Source organism: Bos indicus x Bos taurus, chromosome 4, assembly GCF_003369695.1.
Source record: "Bos indicus x Bos taurus breed Angus x Brahman F1 hybrid chromosome 4, Bos_hybrid_MaternalHap_v2.0, whole genome shotgun sequence".
In the NCBI taxonomy this organism is placed as follows: Eukaryota; Metazoa; Chordata; class Mammalia; order Artiodactyla; family Bovidae; genus Bos; species Bos indicus x Bos taurus.
In genome coordinates, this window is record NC_040079.1 from 71448893 (window position 1) to 71471176 (window position 22284).

The 22284-nt window shown below is 40.9% G+C and overlaps 1 protein-coding gene across 1 annotated transcript in view; it reads right to left on the bottom strand.

The window, feature by feature from the left end:
• Positions 1 to 22284, bottom strand: part of PRKAR2B (protein kinase cAMP-dependent type II regulatory subunit beta) — a 102586-nt gene that overhangs the window by 11005 nt on the left and 69297 nt on the right. The window contains exons 4-6 of the mRNA XM_027539671.1: positions 19264 to 19347; positions 5560 to 5666; positions 2237 to 2390 (exon numbers count right to left, since the gene is read on the bottom strand). Of these exons, the coding sequence (XP_027395472.1) occupies positions 2237 to 2390; positions 5560 to 5666; positions 19264 to 19347 (345 nt within the window). The remainder of the gene's footprint in view (positions 1 to 2236; positions 2391 to 5559; positions 5667 to 19263; positions 19348 to 22284) is intronic.

A 22284-nucleotide genomic window follows, 5' to 3' on the forward strand; every position in this document is an offset into this window, starting at 1 on the left:
CCTGCACTTACATGGCAGAGCTCCAACCTGTTGGTCTCAAAAGCAAAATTCCTTTTCTATTTGACTTTGTCTGAAAAGGGGCTAGTTAGGCCAGCTGCTAAGAAAGCAGATTTGAAGTATTAATTATGTTAATGACTATAATTTTAAAAAAACACCAACTTCACTTATACACATACCCTAAGGTGATCATCACAAACTGCTCACCTCTACAGAGCTTAAAACGGGTGTGTGCTTAGTTGCTTAGTCGTGTCCGACTCTTTGCAACCCCATGGACTGTAGCCTACCAGGCTCATCTGTCCATGGGGATTCTCCAGGCAAGAATACTGGAGTGGGGTGCCATGCCCTCCTCCAAGAGATCTTCAAACAGGTACAGATTAGTAAAAAAAAAAAAACTGAAGAATCCTTCACCCTTCCTGAGAACATAAATATCACATATACCTGGAAATGGCTGGACCTCTGTCCCTAGTTTAAGGTTCCTTCCAGGGCTGAGAACTATCAGTACTCGAAGGGCCAACCCGCTAAATATGTGACCTTGTTCCAAGGATGTGCATGAGGAGCCTTCCTGATCATGTGACAATCTGACCCTGCCTGGCAAGCCCACCAGGATGATTAAATTTTAAATGGTACCTCCTTTAAGGAAACAGATCACAACCCACCCTTGTGACAGTGCGTAAACACTTCCTAAGGGCCAAGTCTACTGGTTTTGAGTGTTTATTTTGCCGGCTTTGGGTATTCAAATCTCTGATTATCCTTAAGACACTTCAGAGGACAAGCTCCCTTCCACCTGAAACAATTCCAATTTTGCTTGCACCACTTAAAAAGTGACTCATGACATTTTTAAGAAGTAAACAGTAGCTGCCTGGGTCTCAGAAGAAGAAATGCACAAGTCTTGTTTCTCTGATCAAGAGATATTTTTATTGGCTGAATTCACCTCGGAGTCAAAGGCTCAGTGGTGACTGAACCATGCGTAACTTCCGTGAGACTACAGATCTTGAAAAGGAGGTTTTAACAACCTTCCTGTTACTTCAACCTTGCCTCCTTCCACAAAAGGATTTGAGAGAAATAACCAAATAAACTCATGTCAGAACCATAGGGTGGGATGTTATCAACAATTTCAAAAGAAAACACAAGTAGTATCCACATTCCCTTAAATCAAGGCTACTTAAAGTGTGTTCTGGGCACCAGCAGCCCCTGGTGCCTCCTGGAAGCGTGTGAGAAATGCAGAATCACAGGCCTCATGCCAGACCCTATGAGTCAGATTCTGCTTTTTAACTAAATTTCCAGGTGATCCCTAAGCACCAGCTTAACCAGAGTCCAGAACCAGCTTTACTCGGATCTGCTACTTTGTCTCCTAAGATCTTTGAGGAAAAGAATGTCCCTCACTCAAGTCTTTAAACCAAACTTTAAGCCTTTTAGAAAAGGCATCATTAGGAAATTTTTCTTTTTGCATGGATTGTTTAAAAATTGGAGTATAATTGCTTTACAATGTTGTCTTAGTTTCTATTGTACAACAATGTGAATCACCTATAACTATACATATATTCCCTCCCTTCTGAGCCTCCCTCAAGAAATTTACTTTAAAAGCCCAGGTCTGAGAGTTCCAACCCTGAGAGTTGAATAAGTTTGTGTGTAATGGAGCCTAGGTAAGAGAATTTCTTTTTTAACACCTCTAAGTAATTCTGACATGCATCCACGTGAGAAACACAGACATTGAGTGTTTTTTCTCTACACAGTTGCTTGTCAATGCAGGGTTGTTACCAATCAATTTATACTACACAAAGAGTCTCCGTTTTCAGTGGTTATCTCAAGCAGGCATGAGACTCATGTGATGGACTTGCTCCAATACAGATTGTGGAGTCCCATAGCCAGTTTCTGAGTCAGCAGGCCTGAATCAGTGAGTGGAGCCTCAATGGGCATTTCCAGCAAGTTCCCAGTTGATAGAGATGCTACAAGGCAGGGGACCGCACTTGGAACCAGAGATATTATACCTACCACAGAAACCTACCAGAAAAAAACAGCATTGAAGCCTCTGTTTATTTGTGTGACTGGCTGGTTTTTAAGAATGCATAAAAGAGGAGCATTTAGGAGCACCTATTAGTTGCTTAATAAATTCTCTGATGACCGATGGTGATCCCCAAACCATCTACCTATTAAAACTAAAATACTGCAGCTACCTGGCTGCTAGCATAATGATTTTTCACAAATGACATTCAGGTCAAATAAATACTTCACTCACCAAACCCCACAGAGCACCAGGAGAGGTAGCAGTGATTGTAGCTGCTCTGGGTGTGTTGTACATTAAGGCCAGTTCGCCAAAACTCCCACGATTGTCATAGTTGCCAACACACCGTCCAACACCATCGCATTTCACATAAATATCAAATGTTCCTCTGGTGGATGCATGAAAAAGAAGATGTAAAAGTAATTCAAGTCAAGTCTCATCACAACAAAACATGAGCCTTTGGCAATAAAATCTCATTCATTTTTTAAGAATTACTTATTGCTTGGTCTTCTTGCTCAGACATCATAACACATTCACTTGATTAAAATTTTAAATGTCTAGAAGGATGAACAGTGGGAAGTTCCCTTCTGCCCTGGTCCAGCCATTCAGTTTTCTCCAAAAAAGCCACTGCTCCCAGCTTCTCCATCCTTGCAGAGGTCTTTACACCTGGGAGCAGCGGGAGCTGGATAGATGCACTGGAAGCCTTCCGAAGGTGCAGGAAGTGACAGGAGCCATCCCTGAGACTGAGGGCACATCCCCAAGGGTGACAGCTGGGGACGGGCTCTTCCTTTCCTTTCCTCTCTGATGACAAACAGTAATAAAAGGGCATCAATACATGACAAAGACACGGCCTGTTCCAGACAAGCAGGAAGAAGAGACCATCAATGGGACTAGGGTGAAGTCTGTACATGGGCCTGCTGGGGGCAATGAGAGTAAACAACACACACTTAAGATAAAAAATAAGGGATGAAAATATAACTGACTGCAACCAAAGAGAACAGGCAAAGAAAACCATCTGAAGGAATGCATGTGAATCTGCTGACCTCAATGAGCTCTGAGTTTAAGAATCATGGAGGCTAGTGACATTCACATGTTAACTGAAAAGTTTGTTTCCAAAACGAACATGCATTACTTTTGAGATCAGAAGAAAATAATCTTAAAAAAGAATATAGCTCTAACAATCTGGTCAGCCATTACTGTACAGTACCTACAGGGTCCTTAATGATCTAAAGGGGGCGCTGGCAAGCTGGGGCCCAAGACTGGTTGCCTGCTGCTGTAAATCAAGCTTCACTGGAAAGACAAACACGCTGGCTGTTTCTGCACTCTCTGTAGCTGACCTGGGCCACATGAGCAGACGTGGGTAGTTCCAACACAGACCTTATGGCCTGCAAAGCCTGCAAAATTTATTCTCTGGCACTTTATATCATCTGGCCCTGTATGTTAGACCGACCGCCCATCTGAAGGTGGTAGAAATTCAGACTAAATATCCGATCCTGGTCTTCTAGATTTTTTGCGCTTATCTTTTAATTGGGTTCCTTTTCTAGCAAATAAAATGCTGTTTGCATGTCACTGCACTCCTGATGCTTTATTTCTATTAACTTCATTCTCTCTGTGGAAGACTGTCTTTTCATGTACTGTATCTGTTCAGGGAACATGGCTTCATGGTTTGCTGAAACACCTGTGAGGTCAGACAGGAGAAAATTCTTTGGCTTTATTCTATTGGCTAAAGTCTAGCAAAGACAAAACAGGGAGTGCTTTTAAGATTAGGAAAGGATTACAGATGGTAAATATGCAACAAAAGCAAACACACGAGGTATTGGACAAAAGATATTCATGAATAAGAATAACCGGTTTTTAACATAATTCATGACTAGAATGGCTGTTTCAGGGATTCCTTCTAGAATTTGTCTCATGGACAGTTATTTTTCAAGTACAGATTAATGTCTCTATTTATACATTTGCACTAAAACCGTTTTCTACATTTTTCTAATTTGAGTAGGATAAAATATACAACAAATGTGCTGATGAGAAGTGCAGTGAGCTACCAGTCCTGTTAAAATCACATCAGTCTAAAAAATCAGCTAAAACACTATGTGCTGCTTTTCCTACTGATTTCTCCCCTGAGAACATGAGGCCCCGGGCAGTGCAGAGTCACAGAAAGACCACACACGGCGGCCAAGAGACCTGGGTGCTGGGTCGGCCCGCACTCATTTGCGTGACCTTCCAGACTCGCATCACTTTTGTGTGCCTGAGAATTTTCATCCTTCAAAAGGGTGATGAGGAACTAAGGGAAGGCACTGTGCACTAACGTAAGGAGGTTTTATAGTCAAAATACCAACCATACCAAAGTGATTCCTGTACGGTATCTGGAGTTCTCATATACTCCTACTATTCAATACAATTAAACAGTGAATTTCTGAGGTGTTTCGCTGATGAAAGCTGCTAATGGTACCAGAATCGTGACTTTAATTTACACGTGAGACCATTCTAAAATCACAGAGTCCCCCTCCAGCCCTGGCTAATGCAGCCCCTACAGGTCACCAAGGTCTAAGGGATGAGGGGCTGAAGGAGTCACAGAGCATGTGGTCCTGATGCATGAAAGGCGCGTCCCACAGCCCAGAGCGGGGAACAGAGCCGACACAGACAGGTGAGGGGGCTTCCTGTGAGGCCTCTGAATAGAACACAGCTGGGCCCAGGGAAGCCAGTGTAACCCAGCAAGTCAGACTGGGAAATGATCCATGTTCTACATGAACGGGAGAGGCTAAGGATTCCAAACAGCTCATAAACACTTCCTCACTGCTTAACAGAAGTGGAGAAACGAAGGCTCAGCTCAGGCTGCTCTCCTTTAACATTTTAGGGTTGTTATCCAAGTTTTGCTTAAAACACACTGTTCTTTGATGAAGTGAAACACAACTTCAGTTTTCTGAAATTGTATTTTCAATATAAATACAAACCTTCTCACTTAAATAATTTCTCTGTAGAGTTTTTAACAGACAAATAGAAAAAGCATAAACAACTTCTGGAAGGGCTCAAACTACTCACTCTGTTGATGAGATGACGCTAGAGCGGTAGGAAGAGAGACTACCCTTTCACCTTAGGTCCTTCTGAATTTGAATTTTTTAAACCATGAGCATGCTTCACTTCATTAAGCAATAATAAAGGAAACTTTTTAGAAAACATAATAGCAGATTGAGTTATATGGATACCATATCCCAGATGCTGTATCACACTGCTGGTTTCATGTTAACAAGAGTACCCAATTCTGTGACAGGCGTAACTGGCCCTCAAGTAAACTTAACAAATGAGGAGGCTCCCAGTAAATGACTGAGATTTATTGATTCACCAAAAGTCAAGTCATCCATACATTATACCTCTTTCCTTGATCTAGCACAGTTTCCTTACACGAGTTTAAAGCAGGTTTATAGGCCCAGTTACATAGGAATAAGGGTAGACAGGCAATAGCAATTATTGTATGTTAATCCGTCAGTCATTATAACACATTAAGATTTTCACAAAAGGTTCATTATGTTTCAGGAACAAAGTTACATAAAACTTACCTATCAATTACATAAAAGTTGTCGCCATCATCACCTTGATCAATTACATGTTCCCCTTCTTTAACCAATTTTTCAAACATGGCATCTAATACTTGAGACATCTGCTCCTATTTTTCAAAAATAAAAGACATAATCTTTGTTTATCTAGAACATGTTTTCTTAAAGAACCACAATTAGCTCTATATTTTTGTGAACAAGCTCAAAGAAATGGAAATATCATGACTGACACTGAGTCTTGTAAAAAAATACAGAACAGTCCCCTCTTCATCACATGCAAACCAGATGATTATATATTTACTCTCATATTCAGTACCTGAATAAAAGTAATTATAATTGGTCTATTTCAGAATCTTTGAAACTCTCACCACTTTAATACAAAAGGAAACTAACCATCAAATCATCATATACCTTGTGAAATATAACCTTAGCAACTAAATTTATCAGGTTTATAAAGAACTATTGCAAATGCCTTTTAAAGATATCTAAACTTTAAAAAACCTTTCCTATTTTAATCATCACTGTAATTTATAAATATTTAGCCAATTTAAACCCTGACGCCAATCCTTGTTTTAGCACCAAAAACAATACAGAACCAAAAAAAAACAAAAAACAAAAGTAAAGCCAAAAATGATTGTAGCAAACATTCCATCCATGTCCTTTATCACTAAGGTTCTCTTCAAGAAGCAACCATGTACCTCCCTAGGACAGATGTATTAAAACTGAAGCCAGAGACATCAAACCTATCAGTCAACAACTATCTTGAAACTTGGTTCTTCTAAAGTGTGCTTGACAAGGATTAAGAATAAACTCTGGATAGTGAGAATAAACTAGAAGGCCAAACAAATCTTTCTTCAGAACAAGTCCTGGGACAATTCACAGGTCTTTGGCTAGTTAGAACAAATGGGTATGGAGAAATAGTGTGGTGATAGTAACAGAAAATTCAGAAGATGTAGGAAGGGTTTAAGTCACTCTCTATGAATATAAAAAGACAGCAACTCCAACCCCCCAGGCCAAAACCAATTATTACTATAAACAAATTAAGGATCTGAAGATAGATTGGAGGGGGGGGAGATGCAAGTGGAAAACACAGGTTGAAGAAACAAAATATTCTGGATCAAAAGCACAGACTACGTGTGATTCTTTTCTTCTTGAGACCCCATTAATATTTCACAGGGACCATGAAGGTACGACTCCACAAAGATGAGAACAGGAAGAGGAAAAGTGGAGGAGAGATTTCTAGAGCAAAGAGAAGTTGCACGAGGGCAGAGAGGGGGTGCCGCCCAGAGATGGGCAGGGGGCCTGCGCGTGGAGAGGCCGGCCACCTGTCAGAGCACCAGAAGATCCAGACTGGGAAACACCTGGCTGGTCAGAATGGGACTGAGACGCTGCTGAAAACAGAAGGATTGATTTGAAGTCCTTCACGATCAGCTGATACTCTCCTTGCAATGTCTGCATCCTGAACACAGAACATTAGCAACCAAGTGTTAATCCCAACTCTTCCCAGATAAGAGATCAGTGTCAGGTTATTAGGAGAAACTAAATGAATAAGACAGAACTAGAACAGTTACTGTGAAGACTGGTGCCCCGGAACAAGGACCTTCACCTGCTTGGATGAGGGGTTCCTCCATGTGAACAGCTGGCTCCTTGCTACCCAACCAGCAGGACAATGATGGACAGGCCTGCCCCACTTACTCAGGGGTCCTCATCAGCTTTGCACAGCTCCTCTGGGAGCCTACAAGACTAAGATAAACGGCAGTATAACACCAATGAGCTAGAAAACTCAAGAACACTGATGAGCTTTCAGAAACTTTTACTCTATATACACAGAGATGTTCAAGATGATGTCATAATCAGGAGATGAAAAACAGGATGATTAGAAAAAGTGCAAGAGAAAAATGGGTAAGCTCAAAATTGAAAACATCATTACCAAATTTTTTCTCCTTTTAACTATTTTATCTTTTAGGTCAGTTTAAGCTCCAAAATCACTGCAGATGGTGACTGTAGCCATGAAATTAAAAGACGCTTACTCGTTGGAAGGAAAGTTATGACCGATTTAGATAGCATATTCAAAAGCAGAGACATTACTTTGCCAACAAAGGTTCGTCTAGTCAAGGCTATGGTTTTTCCTGTGGTCGTGTATGGATGTGAGAGTTGGACTGTGAAGAAGGCTGAGCGCCAAAGAATTGGTGCTTTTGAACTGTGGTGTTGGAGAAGACTCTTGAGGGTCCCTTGGACTGCAAGGAGATCCAACCAGTCCATTCGGAAGGAGATCAGCCCTGGGATTTCTTTGGAAGGAATGATGCTAAAGCTGAAACTCCAGTACTTTGGCCACCTCATGCGAAGAGTTGACTCACTGGCAAAGACTCTGATGCTGGGAGGGATTGGGGGCAGGAGGAGAAGGGGACGACAGAGGATGAGATGGCTGGATGGCATCTCTGATTCGATGGACGTGAGTCTGAGTGAACTCCGAGAGTTGGTGATGGACAGGGAAGCCTGGCATGCTGCGATTCATGGCGTCACAAAGAGTCGGACATGACTGAGCAACTGAACTGAACTGAAGGTTCACAGCAAAATGGAGCAAAAAAGTATAAAGAACTGTCCTAAACCTGCTGCTTCCCCATATCTCTCCTCTATTAACATGCCCCAGAAGACAGTATGCTTATTACAAGTGATAAACATACAATGACATCAATATCACTCACAGTCCACAGCTGACATCTGGGTTCACTCGTGGTGCTACACACTCAGTGGTTTAAACAAAGGTACTCACAAAGGTAAAAATGTACCCACCATTACAGAATCTTCTTTAAGTAAATAAAGAACTAAGAAGGTAAATTAAAATAAAAAACTTCAAAGAAAGTACACAGATGAAAAGATAAGAGTAGGAACAAAGTGATACCAGAGACAACACATGAAAGAAAATAATTAGGACAGTAAAGAATGAATTTTCCAGTAACAAAGGATGTAAGTTTTCAGACTGAAAGGGCTCACTCACAGGCCAGCACCTCCAAACTCAAACGACCCTGTAGCTTTAGGACATCAAAGATACAGAACCGACTGCAAGGCTTCCAGAAAAAGAGGAAGGAACTCTTAAAAATATAAAAAAATGTTTGACTTCTCTCAGTTCAGATCAGTTCAGTCACTCAGTTGTGTCCGACTCTTTGCGACCCCATGAACTGCAGCACGCCAGGCCTCCCTGTCCATCACCAACTCTAGGAGTTCACTCAAACTCATGTCCATCGAGTCACTGATGGCATCGAGCCATCTCATCCTCTGTCACCACTTTCTCCTCCTGCCCCCAATCCCTCCCAGCATCAGAGTCTTTTCCAATGAGTCAACTCTTCGCATGAGGTGGAAAAGTACTGGAGTTTCAGCTTAACATCATTCCTTCCAAAGAACACCCAGGAGTGATCTCCTTCAGAATGGACTGGTTGGATCTCCCTGCAGTCCAAGGGACTCTCAGGAGTCTTCTACAACACCATAGTTCAAAAGCATCAATTCTTCGGTGCTCAGCTTTCTTCACAGTCCAACACTCACATCCATACATGACCACAGGAAAAACCATAGCCTTGACTAGATGGACCTTTGTTGGCAAAGTAATGTCTCTGCTTTTGAATATGCTATCTAGGTTGGTCATAATTTTCCTTCCAAAGAGTAAACATCTTTTAATTTCATGGCTGCAATCACCCATCATCTGCAGTGATTTTGGAGCTCCCCAAAATAAAGTCTGACATTGTTTCCACTATTTCCCCATCTATTTCCCATCTAGTGATGGGACCAGATGCCATGATCTTCGTTTTCTGAATGTTGAGCTTTAAGCCAACTTTTTCACTCTCCTCTTGCACTTTCATCAAGAGGCATTTTAGTTCCTCTTCACTTTCTGCCATAAGGGTGGGTCATCTGCATATATGAGGTTATTGATACTTCTCCCTGCAATCTTGATTCCAGCTTGTGCTTCCTCCAGCCCAGTGATTCTCATGATGTACTCTGCACAGAAGTTAAATAAGCAGGGTGACAATATACAGCCTTGACGTACTCCTTTTCCTGTTTGGAACCAGTCTGCTGTTCCATGTCCAGTTCTAACTGTTGGTTCCTGACCTGCATACAAGTTTCTCAAGAGGCAGATCAGGTGGTCTGGTATTCCCATCTCTTTCAGAATTTTCCAAGGTTTATTGTGATCCACACAGTCAAAGGCTTTGGTATAGTCAATAAAGCAGAAATTAGATGTTTTTCTGGAACTTTCTTGCTTTTTCTATGATCCAACTGATGTTGGCAATTTGATCTCTGGTTCCTCTGCCTTTTCTAAAACCAGCTTGAACGTCTGGAAGTTCACGGTTCACGTATTGCTGAAGCCTGGCTTTAAGAATTTTGAGCATTACTTTTCTAGCATGTGAGATGAGTGCAATTGTGTGGTAGTTTGAGCATTCTTTGGCATTGCCTTTCTTTGGGATTGGAACGAAAATCGACCTTTTCCAGTCCTGTGGCCACTGCTGAGTTTTCCAAATTTGCTGACATATTGAGTGCAGCACTTTCACAACATCATCTTTCAGGAGTTAAAATAGCTCAACTGTAATTCCATCACCTCCACTAGCTTTGTTCGCAGTGATGCTTTCTAAGGCCCACTTGACTTCTCATTCCAGGATGTCTGGCTCTAGGTGAGTGATCATCGTGATTATCTGGGTTGTTAAGATCTTTTTTGTACAGTTCTTCTGTGTATTCTTGCCACCTCTTCTTAATATCTTCTGCTTCTGTTAGGTCCATAGCATTTCTGTCCTTTATCCAACCCATCTTTGCATGAAATGTTCCCTTGGTATCTCTAATTTTCTTGAAGAGATCTCTAGTCTTTCGCATTCTGTTGTTTTCCTCTATTTCTTTGCATTGATCACTGAGGAAGGCTTTCTTATCTCTCCTTGCTATTCTTTGGAACTCTGCATTCAGACACTTACATCTTTCCTTTCCTCCTTTGCTTTTCATTTCTTTTCTTTTCACAGGTATTTGTAAGGCCTCCTCAGACAGCCATTTTGCTTTTTTCCATTTCTTTTCCATGGGGATGGTCTTGATCCCTGCCTCCTGTACAATGTCATGAACCTCTGTCCATAGTTCATCAGGTACTCTATCAGATCTAGTCCCTTGAATCTATTTCTGACTTCCACTGTATAATCATAAGGGGTTTGATTTAGGTCATACCTGAATGGTCTAGTGGATTTCCCTACTTTCTTCAATTTAAGTCTGAATTCGGCAATAAGGAGTTCATGATCTGAGCCCCAGTCAGCTCCCGGATTTGTTTTTGCTGACTGTATAGAGCTTCTCCGTCTTTGGCTGCAAAAAATATAATCAATCTGATTTCGGTGCTGACCATCTGGTGATGTCCATGTGGAGAGTCTTCTCTTGTGTTGTTGGAAGAGGGTGTTTGCTATGACCAGTGTGATCTCTTGGAAAAACTCTATTAGTCTTTGCCCTGCTTCATTCCGTATTCCAAGGCCAAATTCGCCTGTTACTCCAGGTGTTTCTTGACTTCTTACTTTTGCATTCCAGTCCCCTATAATGAAAAGGACATCTTTTTTTGGATGTTAGTTCTAAAAGGTCTTGTAGGTCTTCATAGAACTGTTCAACTTCAGCTTTTTCAGCATTACAGGTTGGGGCATAGGCTTGGATCACTATGATATTGAATGGTTTGCCTTGGAACTGTCAGAGATCATTCTGTCGTTTTTGAGATTGCATCCAAGTACTGCATTTCGGACTCTTCTGTTGACTATGATGGCTACTCCGTTTCTTCTAAGGGATTCCTGCCCACAGTAGTAGATATAATGGTCATCTGAGTTAAATTCACCCATTCCAGTCCATTTTAGTTCGCTGATTCCTAGAATGTGGACATTTACCCTTGCCATCTCCTGTTTGACCACTTCCAATTTGCCTTGATTCATGGATCTGATATTCCAGGTTCCTATGCAATATTGCTCTTTACAGTATCGGACCTTGCTTCTATCACCAGTCACATCTACAACTGGGTATTGTTTTTGCTTTGGCTCCATCCCTTCATTCTTTTTGGAGTTATTTCTCCACTGATCTCCAGTAGCATATTGGGTACCTACCGACCTGGGGAGTTCCTCTTTCAGTATCCTATTATTTTGCCTTTTCATACTGTTCATGGGGTTCTCAAGGCATGAACTGAGAGAGGTTCATACTGAAGAGGTTTGCCATTTCCTTTTCCAGTGGATCACATTCTGTCAGACCTCTCCACCATGACCCGCCCGTCTTGGGTTGCCCCATGGGCATGGCTTAGTTTCATTGAGTTAGACAAGGCTGTGGTCCGTGTGATCAGATTGACTAGTTTTCTGTGATTACGGTTTCAGTGTGTTTGCCCTCTGATGCCCAAGCCCGGGAGCTGACTGTGGCTCAGATCATGAACCCCTTATTGCCAAATTCAGACTTAAATTGAAGAAAGTAGGGAAATCCACTAGACCATTCAGGTATGACCTAAATCAAATCCCTCATGATTATACAGTGGAAGTGAGAAATAGATTTAAGGGACTAGATCTGATAGACCTGATGAACTATGATGTACCTGATGAACTATGGATGGAGTTTCATGACATTGTACAGGAGACAGGGATCAAGACCATCCCCATGGAAAAGAAATGCAAAAAAGCAAGATGGCTGTCTGGGGAGGCCTTACAAATAGCTGTGAAAAGAAGAGAAGCAAAAAGCAAAGGAGAAAAGGAAGGATACAAGTATCTGAATGCAGAGTTCCAAAGAATAGCAAGGAGAGATAAGAAAGCCTTCTTCAGTGATCAATGCAAAGAAATAGAGGAAAACAACAGAATGGGAAAGACTAGAGATCTCTTCAAGAAAATTAGAGATACCAAGGGAACATTTCATGCAAAGATGGGTTGGATAAAGGACAGAAATGCTATGGACCTAACAGAAGCAGAAGATATTAAGAAGAGGTGGCAAGAATACACGGAAGAACTGTACAAAAAAAATCTTCACGACCCAGATAATCACGATGGTGTGATCACTCACTTAGAGCCAGACATCCTGGAATGTGAAGTCAGGTAGGCCTTAGGAAGCATCACTACGAACAAAGCTAATGGAGGTGATGGAATTCCAGTTGAGCTATTTCAAATCCTGAAAGATAATGCTATGAAAGTGCTGCACTCAATATGTCAGCAAATTTGGGTAACTCAGCAGTGGCCACAGAACTGGAAAAGGTCAGTTTTCATTCAATTCCCAAAGAAAGGCAATGCCAAAGAATGCTCAGACTACCATACAATTGCACTCATCTCACACGCTAGTAAAGTAATGCTCAAAATTCTCCAAGCCAGGCTTCAGCAATATGTGAACCATGAACTTCCAGACGTTCAAGCTGGTTTTAGAAAAGGCAGAGGAACCAGAGATCAAATTGCCAACATCCGCTGGATCATGGAATAAGGAAGTGAGTTTCAGAAAAATATCTATTTCTGCTTTATTGACTATGCCAAAGCCTTTGACTACGTCGATCACAATAAACTGTGGAACATTCTGAAAGAGATGGGAATACCAGACCACCTGATCTGCCTCTTGAGAAACCTGTATGCAGGTCAGGAAGCAACAGTTAGAACTGGACATGGAACAACAGACTGATTCCAAACAGGAAAAGGAGTACGTCAAGGCTGTATATTGTCACCCTGTTTATTTAACTTCTATGCGGAGTACATCATGAGAAACGCTGGGCTGGAGGAAGCACAAGCTGGAATCAAGATTGCAGGGAGAAGTATCAATAACCTCAGATATGCAGATGACACCACCCTTATGGCAGAAAGTGAAGAGGAACTAAAAAGCCTCTTGATGAAAGTGCAAGAGGAGAGTGAAAAAGTTGGCTTAAAGCTCAACATTCAGAAAACTAAGATCATGGCATCTGGTCCCATCACTAGATGGGAAATAGATGGGGAAATAGTGGAAACAATGTCAGACTTTATTTTGGGGGGCTCCAAAATCACTGTAGATGGTGACTGCAGCCATGAAATTAAAAGACACTTACTCCTTGGAAGGAACATTATGACCAACCTAGACAGCATATTCAAAAGCAGAGACATTACTTTGCCAACAAAGGTCCGTCTAGTCAAGGCTATGGTTTTTCCAGTGGTCATGTATGGATGTAAGAGTTGGACTATGAAGAAAGCTGAGCACCAAAGAATTGATGCTTTTGAACTGTGGTGTTGGAGAAGACTCTTGAGAGTCCCTTGGACAGCAAGGAGATCCAACCAGTCCATCCTAAAGGAGACCAGTCCTTGGGTGTTCATTGGAAGGATAATGCTGAGGCTGAAACTCCAAACTACTTTGGCCACCTCATGTGAAGAGTTGACCTATTGGAAAAGACCCTGATGCTGTGAGGGATTGGGAGCAGGAGGAGAAGGGGACGCCAAAGGATGAGATGGCTGGATGGCATCACCAACTCGATTCACATGAATTTGAGTGAACTCCGGGAGTTGGTGATGGACAGGAAGGCCTGGCGTGCTGCAATTCATGGGGTTGCAAAGAGTCAGACATGACTGCGCAACTGAACTCAACTGACTGATATGCCTATCTGTATGTCAGTAACACATTCTTTCAATTAGTGTAGCTTTGTAGTAAATATTTTCAAAATTTATTTATTAATGTATAGTTGATACATAATATTGGGTTAGTTTCAGGTGGTAGAGTAAAAGTTTTGAAATTTGCAAGTGTGAGTCTTCCAACTTTGTTCTTTTTCAACATTATTTTGACTTCCTGTATGGGGCCCCTCTTGTATGTACAATGTTAAAACATTAGACAAAGCAAACATAAAGTGTGTCCATGGTTTAGCTTTATACACATAAATGTTACTGTTTTAAACTTTTATAAATAATTTTTTTAAAGAATATGTAATCTCTGTAAATACAAATATACTGTTTAGTGGGGAAAAAAAAAAAAAAAAGAACCAGGCAGAACACTGTGTAGAGTTTGTTGCCACTAAAATTTTTAAAAGAATTACCTGTATATACATAGCATAACCCTGGAAAAATATGCATGTTAGTGCTAAAAGAACTTGACTCCTGAGAAACTGGATTGCTGGGAAACAGGGATAGAAGGGAGACTCTCTTTCACTGACTACTTTTTGTTCCTTTTGAATTTTTGTAAATTATATATGCGTATGTTGTTGTTGTTGTTTAGTCACTAAGTCATGTCCTATTCTTTGCAACCCAATGGACTGTAACCTGCCACGCTCCTCCGTTCATGGGATTTCCAGGCAAGAATACTGGAGTGGGTTCCCATTTCCTTCTCCAGGGGATCTTCCCAACCAAAGGATTGAACCCCGTCTCCTGAGTCTCCTGCACCGTCAGGCAGATTCTTTACCAATGAGCCACCAGGGAAGCCCATATATGCATACTGATTTAAATCTAATTAATTAAATTGTCAAACTCTCCATTTGAACCCATAATGTAATATTGTATCTTTATGTGAGTTAAGGAAAACTTTTGGAAGAAAGATGGTGATCAGTTTGCAGGCAGTGGCTTTCATCCCCTTCCTAGGTCCCTGTGTGAGCTCTGGCACCTACTTGTGAAAGAAGAGCCAGGGCTGGAGATGAAGCCAATGGGTCTGTAAAATAGTGCTTTCTTGATGTGATGCTAATTAGTCCCACGGGGACCAAATGAGTTCATCAATCCAGGCAACATATGGTCACCTATCAAAATTACAAAGTTTGATTAAATGCTTTACAAATATTTTATTTTCGCTTACTGTTATATTTCAACTTGTTTAGAACAGGTGGAGGGGGAATATCAGCTTCATTGATTAGCTCTAGTCTTGGATGTTAAATTTAAAAAAGGATGAAATATAGTGCCATATAATAACTTTTCATTATCTTGGAATTAACTGCATTTTAAAATATTATAAAGCTTAAGAATTCATACATGGATTTATGAAAAAGTAATCCCTGCTAAAATACAGAACAATTATTTCTTTTAAAACTTTTCTATGTGACAGGTGTCTGTTCTAGACAATCAAAATGTAATTTCCCCATAATTATGCACAGAGTGCAAAGAATGTAGGAAATATTTAATATGCAGAGGCTTATCTCAGGGACTGACAGCTCCTGTATGAAAACCACATCTTATTCGCCTACAGAATGCAAATTCGAGACTGAGCTCTGTAAAAGGGCTCTGACTCCCTTAAAAAATAACAATTTACTCTCCATTAATGAAAGAGCCTATCATATAGCATAGGACAATTATTTCAGTTTGCCTCAAATTAGAAGAATTTCAGAAGAAACATGGCCTACTGAGTTGAGCATTAAAATATTCATGAAAAGAATATCTTCAAAGAGATTAATAATTATAAATGCTGGGCTCAATGTATGAATACACAGAACTCCAAGAAAAAATGTTCTGAGGTCTAGGAGGTGCTAGATTTTCAAGCTAAACAACGCCTTTAAGAAAGTCAAATGAGATAGTGGATACAAAGCCACAACTGTGCTTCTTGCCAATTCGTAATCATGGCTTCCCCTTCCTCCTTCCAAGTCTTCCCTTTTCAGGGAAAGGCACCAGACCCTGGGGCTCATCCAAGACTCTTTCTGTTAGGCCTCAATTCATTTGATCACCAAGGACCAACTTCTGCTGGTCCTGAGTACTTTATGAAACCATTACTTTCTCCCCTTCCTCAGTTGAGTCTGTTTCATATCCCCTTAACAAGGCATGGATCGCTGTTTCCTCACTGAGCTCCTGCCTGTCCCTCTCACCTTTAATTCCACCCCTACACTGTCACCACTGTGACCTCAGACACCCCCGATTGTTACTGTCTCTGCTTACAATGCTACTGCCCACACAGAGCGTGTGTCCACTGCTCCCGTGTGGCATGCCGCACGGGCCCTTCCCGACACAGCACGTACATCTCAGCCCCCGCCAATGGACGTCTTCCACTTAAGACTCCAGTGTTGACACTCTCCATTGTTTTCTTTCAACTGGTGATTTCTGACTCATTTTCTGAGGCTCAGTTCAAGTGTCTCTCTGGCTTCCTGGATCCTCAGGTGGGGCTGAGAAGCCCTCATCCTTCCCTAGCCCTGACCATATTACAGCATTTATCACATTTTACCAAATGGATTTTTATGTGTATTTGAATCCCTCACCAAGTGTAAGTTCCAAGAGCACAAGAACTATGTCTAAGTATTTTTGTGGCATCCTACGCTTTATACAGGCCCTGGAACACAGTGGGTGGTCAAGGAATTGACCTGAAAGGAGCTGCTATATGATATGCAGATTATATAAATGGAATATGTAATTCACTTTAAATGCATTTGGGTTATGGCAAAAATATATATATGATAAAAAACTAGAAATTTGCTTAAAATATGAACTTAAAATCTTCAACCTGCTATGTTTGGGGATACATTTCTTATTTCAAGTGGTTATTTTCTGAGAAAAATTAATTTTTACTTATTTATATTCTGTATTGTTCTTAGAAGGATTTAAGATAGTAGAGAAATAAATCAAGACGGTATGAGATCAAATTCAAAAAAAGATCTTTTGGAAACAACTATATAAATATGTTTACTTTTTCCCAATAAAATATTCAACAGTGGTAATTTATGAACTTGGTAATTTCATGAACTGACTTTTTCCTTTTTGTCCTTACAAACTGTGACCTTTATATATATATATATAAGACCTTAAACAGAGCAGTAAAATCTTTAAAAAGTCTAAAAAAAATCCTGTTTATAAAAATAACCACTGTATTTAAGTAAAGATGCTCCCTGCCAGAATACACAGGAAAAGTTTTATTATTATTATTTTTAAAATGTAATCAAACTTTTCACAATGCTTTGAAAGAATTAAAGTTGCAATGGTAAGAAAAATCAATTTACTTTAGAAGATGGAACAGAACAGGCAGCATCCGAGGAAACTATAACTGGCAGCTATTTCACTGATGCCTGTTATCACTGCTGAAGCATTAAAATACTGGTTGAAATGAACAGGAAAGTAAACAAACAAAATAACATATGGTAGTACCAAAATACTGCCCTAGAGTGTCTTCACATTGGGTTCTAGTCCTTCCTACTCAAAGTGCGGCTGTGAGAGGAGAGCACTGCTATCACCTGGGAGCCTGTAAGAAATATAGACTCAGGCCCCACCACTGATCTACTCATCAGAATCTGCATTTTAAACGAGATCCTCTGATGATGTATAGACAGATTAAAGCTTGAGAAACTGTTTTTGGTGACCCTGCAATTTTCCCATGGAAACTTCTGGCCTGAAAATAGAATCTCCTTGCTGAAGCCTACCCCTAAGGATAAAACTAAGGGTTAATTTCATAGCTGTCTTCTGTGTCTATCTGTAGCAAAAGAATTAAATACTAAATTAATTCCAATACCAAAATTACCATCTTAGACACACACACACAGACAATGTTGTATCTTTTCACTAACAATTATTTGAATTCATTTTGGTGAAAGATCACTAGAGATCATAGTTTCCATGTCCTTCGTTTCATAGAATCGTTATCATTCTAGATAAAAGAAATCTAAGATTATCTGGAAGCCCATCAAAATCATTTAGTCCCTTATTCTACTATTTAATACTACCAGGAAATTTTTCCACTCATAAACTAAACTCCTATACTTTCTATCTTAATTCCATTTCTTCTTCTTCCATTATTAGTTACCAGCAACTCCATTCTTTATAGCTTTAGTTTAGGTGATAATCCTGGAGGACCTGGATCAAAGTGGACAAAACTTGTACTGTGTGGTCCTAAAATAACATCTCCAAAGTTACAAAATGTAATCTGTGATCCTGGAGGATATAACATAAACATAACTGGTATCAGACGAGGAGCTTTAAAAAGTAATTTCAGGGTATAATATGACCCAGCATAGAAGACTTGGTAAAATGCAGCATGAAATGTATTATAAAGTATTCTTTATAAAAATGGCCTTCTAAAAGAGACTTCATCTTGTAAGAGTGGGTTTTGACTTAATGTTTTCTTCTCTCAGGCATCAATCTGAAAATTATTAAGATGTTCAGTCTGACCAAAAAAAGAACTGAAATAAGTTATGCAAGTTGACTCAGGTTTCACATGAGAATATGGCAGCAAGGGTTCTTTCCCAAATGACCATATAGCAATGAATAAGCATAATCTGCAATGAAGGAAGCAGGGCATTGAGGTCAGGGTACAGGGCAAAGTCTGAACAGCATGATTACTCGTTCTGAGAGAGGGGATTCTAGAAATACATCCCAAACCAAAGATGAGAGATTTCAAAACTTTTATGAAGAAAAAAAAAAATCCTTCTACCTTTAAAGTCAAGTAGAAGTTTACTTTTACAATATGAATAATATAAAAGTCATACATTAAAATATAATACTGGCTGGTGAGAGAGGCACTTCCCCATGGGCCCTGCTACCCCTACTGAGTGGATGAAGAATACAGTCTTAGCCTCTCTTCATCAGGGCCACATCTCAGGGCTGTGTGTGCAGTAACTTTTGATGAATGACCTAATGCCTTCCCCCAACACACAGCAGGCACTCATACTTGCTCTGACAGCAGTCACCCCTCAGCAACCAGAACACAACCCAATGCACATGCAGGCATCTGTGGTGGGACCTTTACATTGCCCTGGGTGATGTCAGCTTGTAAAGAGGGTGAACTCCAAGACCCTGCACAGTTCTTCATATGGACACTGAAAAAAATCATCTCTATTATTGAGATTTATCTTACCGGATCCAGGTTCTTAAATAGCAGGATGTCTTTGCAAGCCTCTTGCAATCGATTTCTTTGATCGTCAGTTTTGGGATGTATAATCTACAAGAACACCAAATCCACAATTAGACTATTCCCCTTACTTATAATGGATAAAATTTCCTAGCAGGACATTAGAAGGAAGAATGGTTATGGCTGAGGTTCACTTTAGGTGACTAGACACTAACTACCAGCCTGCTAATAGGGGAAAGTAATACAATTTGTCTCAGGGAGGTGGTGGGCATTAATCAATACAGCACCTGAATGTTTTTCAAAGAAGTGTTTCCCCCAGGTTAGCAAGTTCATTCTGTAAAGGTCTGGACTGGCTAATCACTAAAGACTCTGAAGGTCCAGCGGGAACATAAAAAAGGACTAAGTGTTGTAACAGTTATGTTGAAAATCTACACTGTCTTTCTTCTGTTTGCGTGCTAAGTCCCCTCAGGTGTATCTGACATTTTGCGACCTCACCTGGAAGCCCATCAAAATCTTTTAGTCCCTATTCTACTATTTAATACTACCAGGAAATTTTTTCACTAATAGTCTGCCGGGCTCCTCTGTTCACAGGATTCTCCAGGCAAGAATACTGAAGTGGATTGCCATGCCCTCCTCCAGGGGATCTTCCCAACCCAGGGATCAAACCCTTATCTCATGTCTCCCACATTGGTAGGCAGATTCTTTGCCACGAGCACCATCTGGGAAGCCCTTATGCTGTCTAATACTCTTAATATTCTTTAATACTGTTTCATACTTTTTACCACTAAACTTAATACTCTTTCAGAATGTAGCCCCTTTCTTCAAAACTTGATAAAATCTCTAGATGTGAGTAAATTCTTACCTGTATATTAGATATTAAATACATTTTATGCATAACACATGTAACCAGGCCCACAGGGAGTGATTTTCCACAGGGACCAAGCAATCATGTACTGTCACATCAGGAGACTAGGGATTTGAGGGAAAATGAATCTAACACTCCTGGTGCGCTGATTTGAGAATGAGCTCAAAGAAGACCACTGCCCGAGGTGCTCACTTTCAACCTGGAGGGTGAAGGCCAAAAGTATGCCCTCAGTAAGGGAGCTGGCCAGTTCTTTGGAGTCCCTTCTGACCACCAGAAGGCTCAACTGACTTGGACCCAAAGGCCCGTTCTTTTGTGAACATGGGTACCGTATAACTATAAAATGGGGTAACGAGGCAAGAGATGATCCTAAAAGCAGAAGACACCAAGTGGAGACCCACACATCACCTTTTCCTACTCTAACGTCACACACACAGTGACCGGAGGACATGATGATGGGTAGGGGCCCCACCATCAGAACCACCAGGGCCGGCCGGTGCTGAGCTTTGTGTCCATGACTACATCAAAACTCACAATGGGAGATTAAAACCAGCATTTCAAACCCATCTCTGACGGCTAAAAGCCAGAGCCCCAAGAAGAACTGAGGAAATGTACAGCATATGTGTACTATTTATATGTGTACTGTTCACATACTATTAGCCAGTGAGAGAAGGAAGCTGTTGCAGAGTTTTCTTTAAAAGGGTAAGGGATATGCAAACTAGTGTTTCCTAGCTAACCAATATTCACATCAAACTAGATTCTGTTATGGCATGTGGACCTAGAAAAAGCAGATCCTGCTGCCTAAGAACTCACTGCTATTTAAGAAACTTTAAAAATTTGGATATGAACTCAATCATGCCAACCAAAATTCATATCTGCCTACGTCAAATAAGGATGATTTTAACACAATCAAACAAAATAAAACAAAACGTTATTTCTCACTTCACAAAAACCATCTGGAACTTCAAACTGAGGTGATCATAAGTGTTTGCCTACTGAGAAACTCTCTCCTCAGAAAGAAAAGGTTGGGGATACCATGTCACAGATGTTGAAAATAATTTTCTGAGCCCAAAGTGGAGCCACCCCTGCCCAGGGTGCCACATCAGCAAAGCAGAGCCGAGATCACTCCCACGTCTAGAAATGCTCCACTTCGCCAGCAGTACAGTGTATCCAGTCAGCCGATCCCCAAAGGCCGAGCCAAATCTGGGCTCTCTGCTCACTTCCTTGTTCCTCGTTCACTTTCTGTTTTTCTCTTCCTTGTTCCTTATTCTTTATCCTCTAAAAGCTTCCTGCCCTCCACCCCATTTTGCAGTTCTCTGGACCCTTGGGGATGGAGACTGCCTGCTTCATGCAGGATTAAATAAAATTTATATCACCTAAACTGTCTTCTTTAATCATTTTCAACACCATATTGCACCTGATTTACTTCTGTCATCAATTTAAGTCTTTCTCCCCCAACCCATTCACTTTGTATGAACACCTCACAGAAAAACCCGTCGTCGTCTTCTCTCTCACTCTCCTGCTACTTCCCGTTATGAATGCACAGTTCCAAATTTTGTTTCTCCATCCTGCTACCACTGCTACTGCGTACCTCTCTCCTCCCTGCTTTCTTTATTCCCCTCTCTTCCTTCTGCCTGCCATCACTCGTCAGGGTCTTTTATCTACCATAGTCGCCCCTCACCCTCAACCTCTGCCATTAAAATTCCTGCTCTGCATCCTGAAATGCAAACACTCAGAAATCAGGTGAATCTTTGAAGCTCTGCCCTCCCTGCCCTGTACCAACTGTTCAGGTGCTCTCCTCCTCTTACAGACTAATTTCCTTCAGCTGGATTTGGTGGGATCCGACATCTGAGATCTGCATCTGGACAATTAAGGTCTTCTGCAGTGTGCCCAAGCGTGATTTCTACTAGGGGCAATTTTGTTTTTTATTATTTATTTCTGATTTCAAGATAAAAATCTTTTTGTTCAAACAAATATTGATGTGGCATTTACCATGTGCCAGGCACTGTTTTAAGGGCTTCACAAATATCAGTTTTAGTCTAGTAATAGGGAGTGTAGATGGCACAGTGGTAAAGAATCTGCCTGCCAACGCAGGAGACCCAAGAGACATGGGTTTAATACCTGGGTCGGGAAGATTCCCTGGAGTAGGAAATGGCAACCCACTC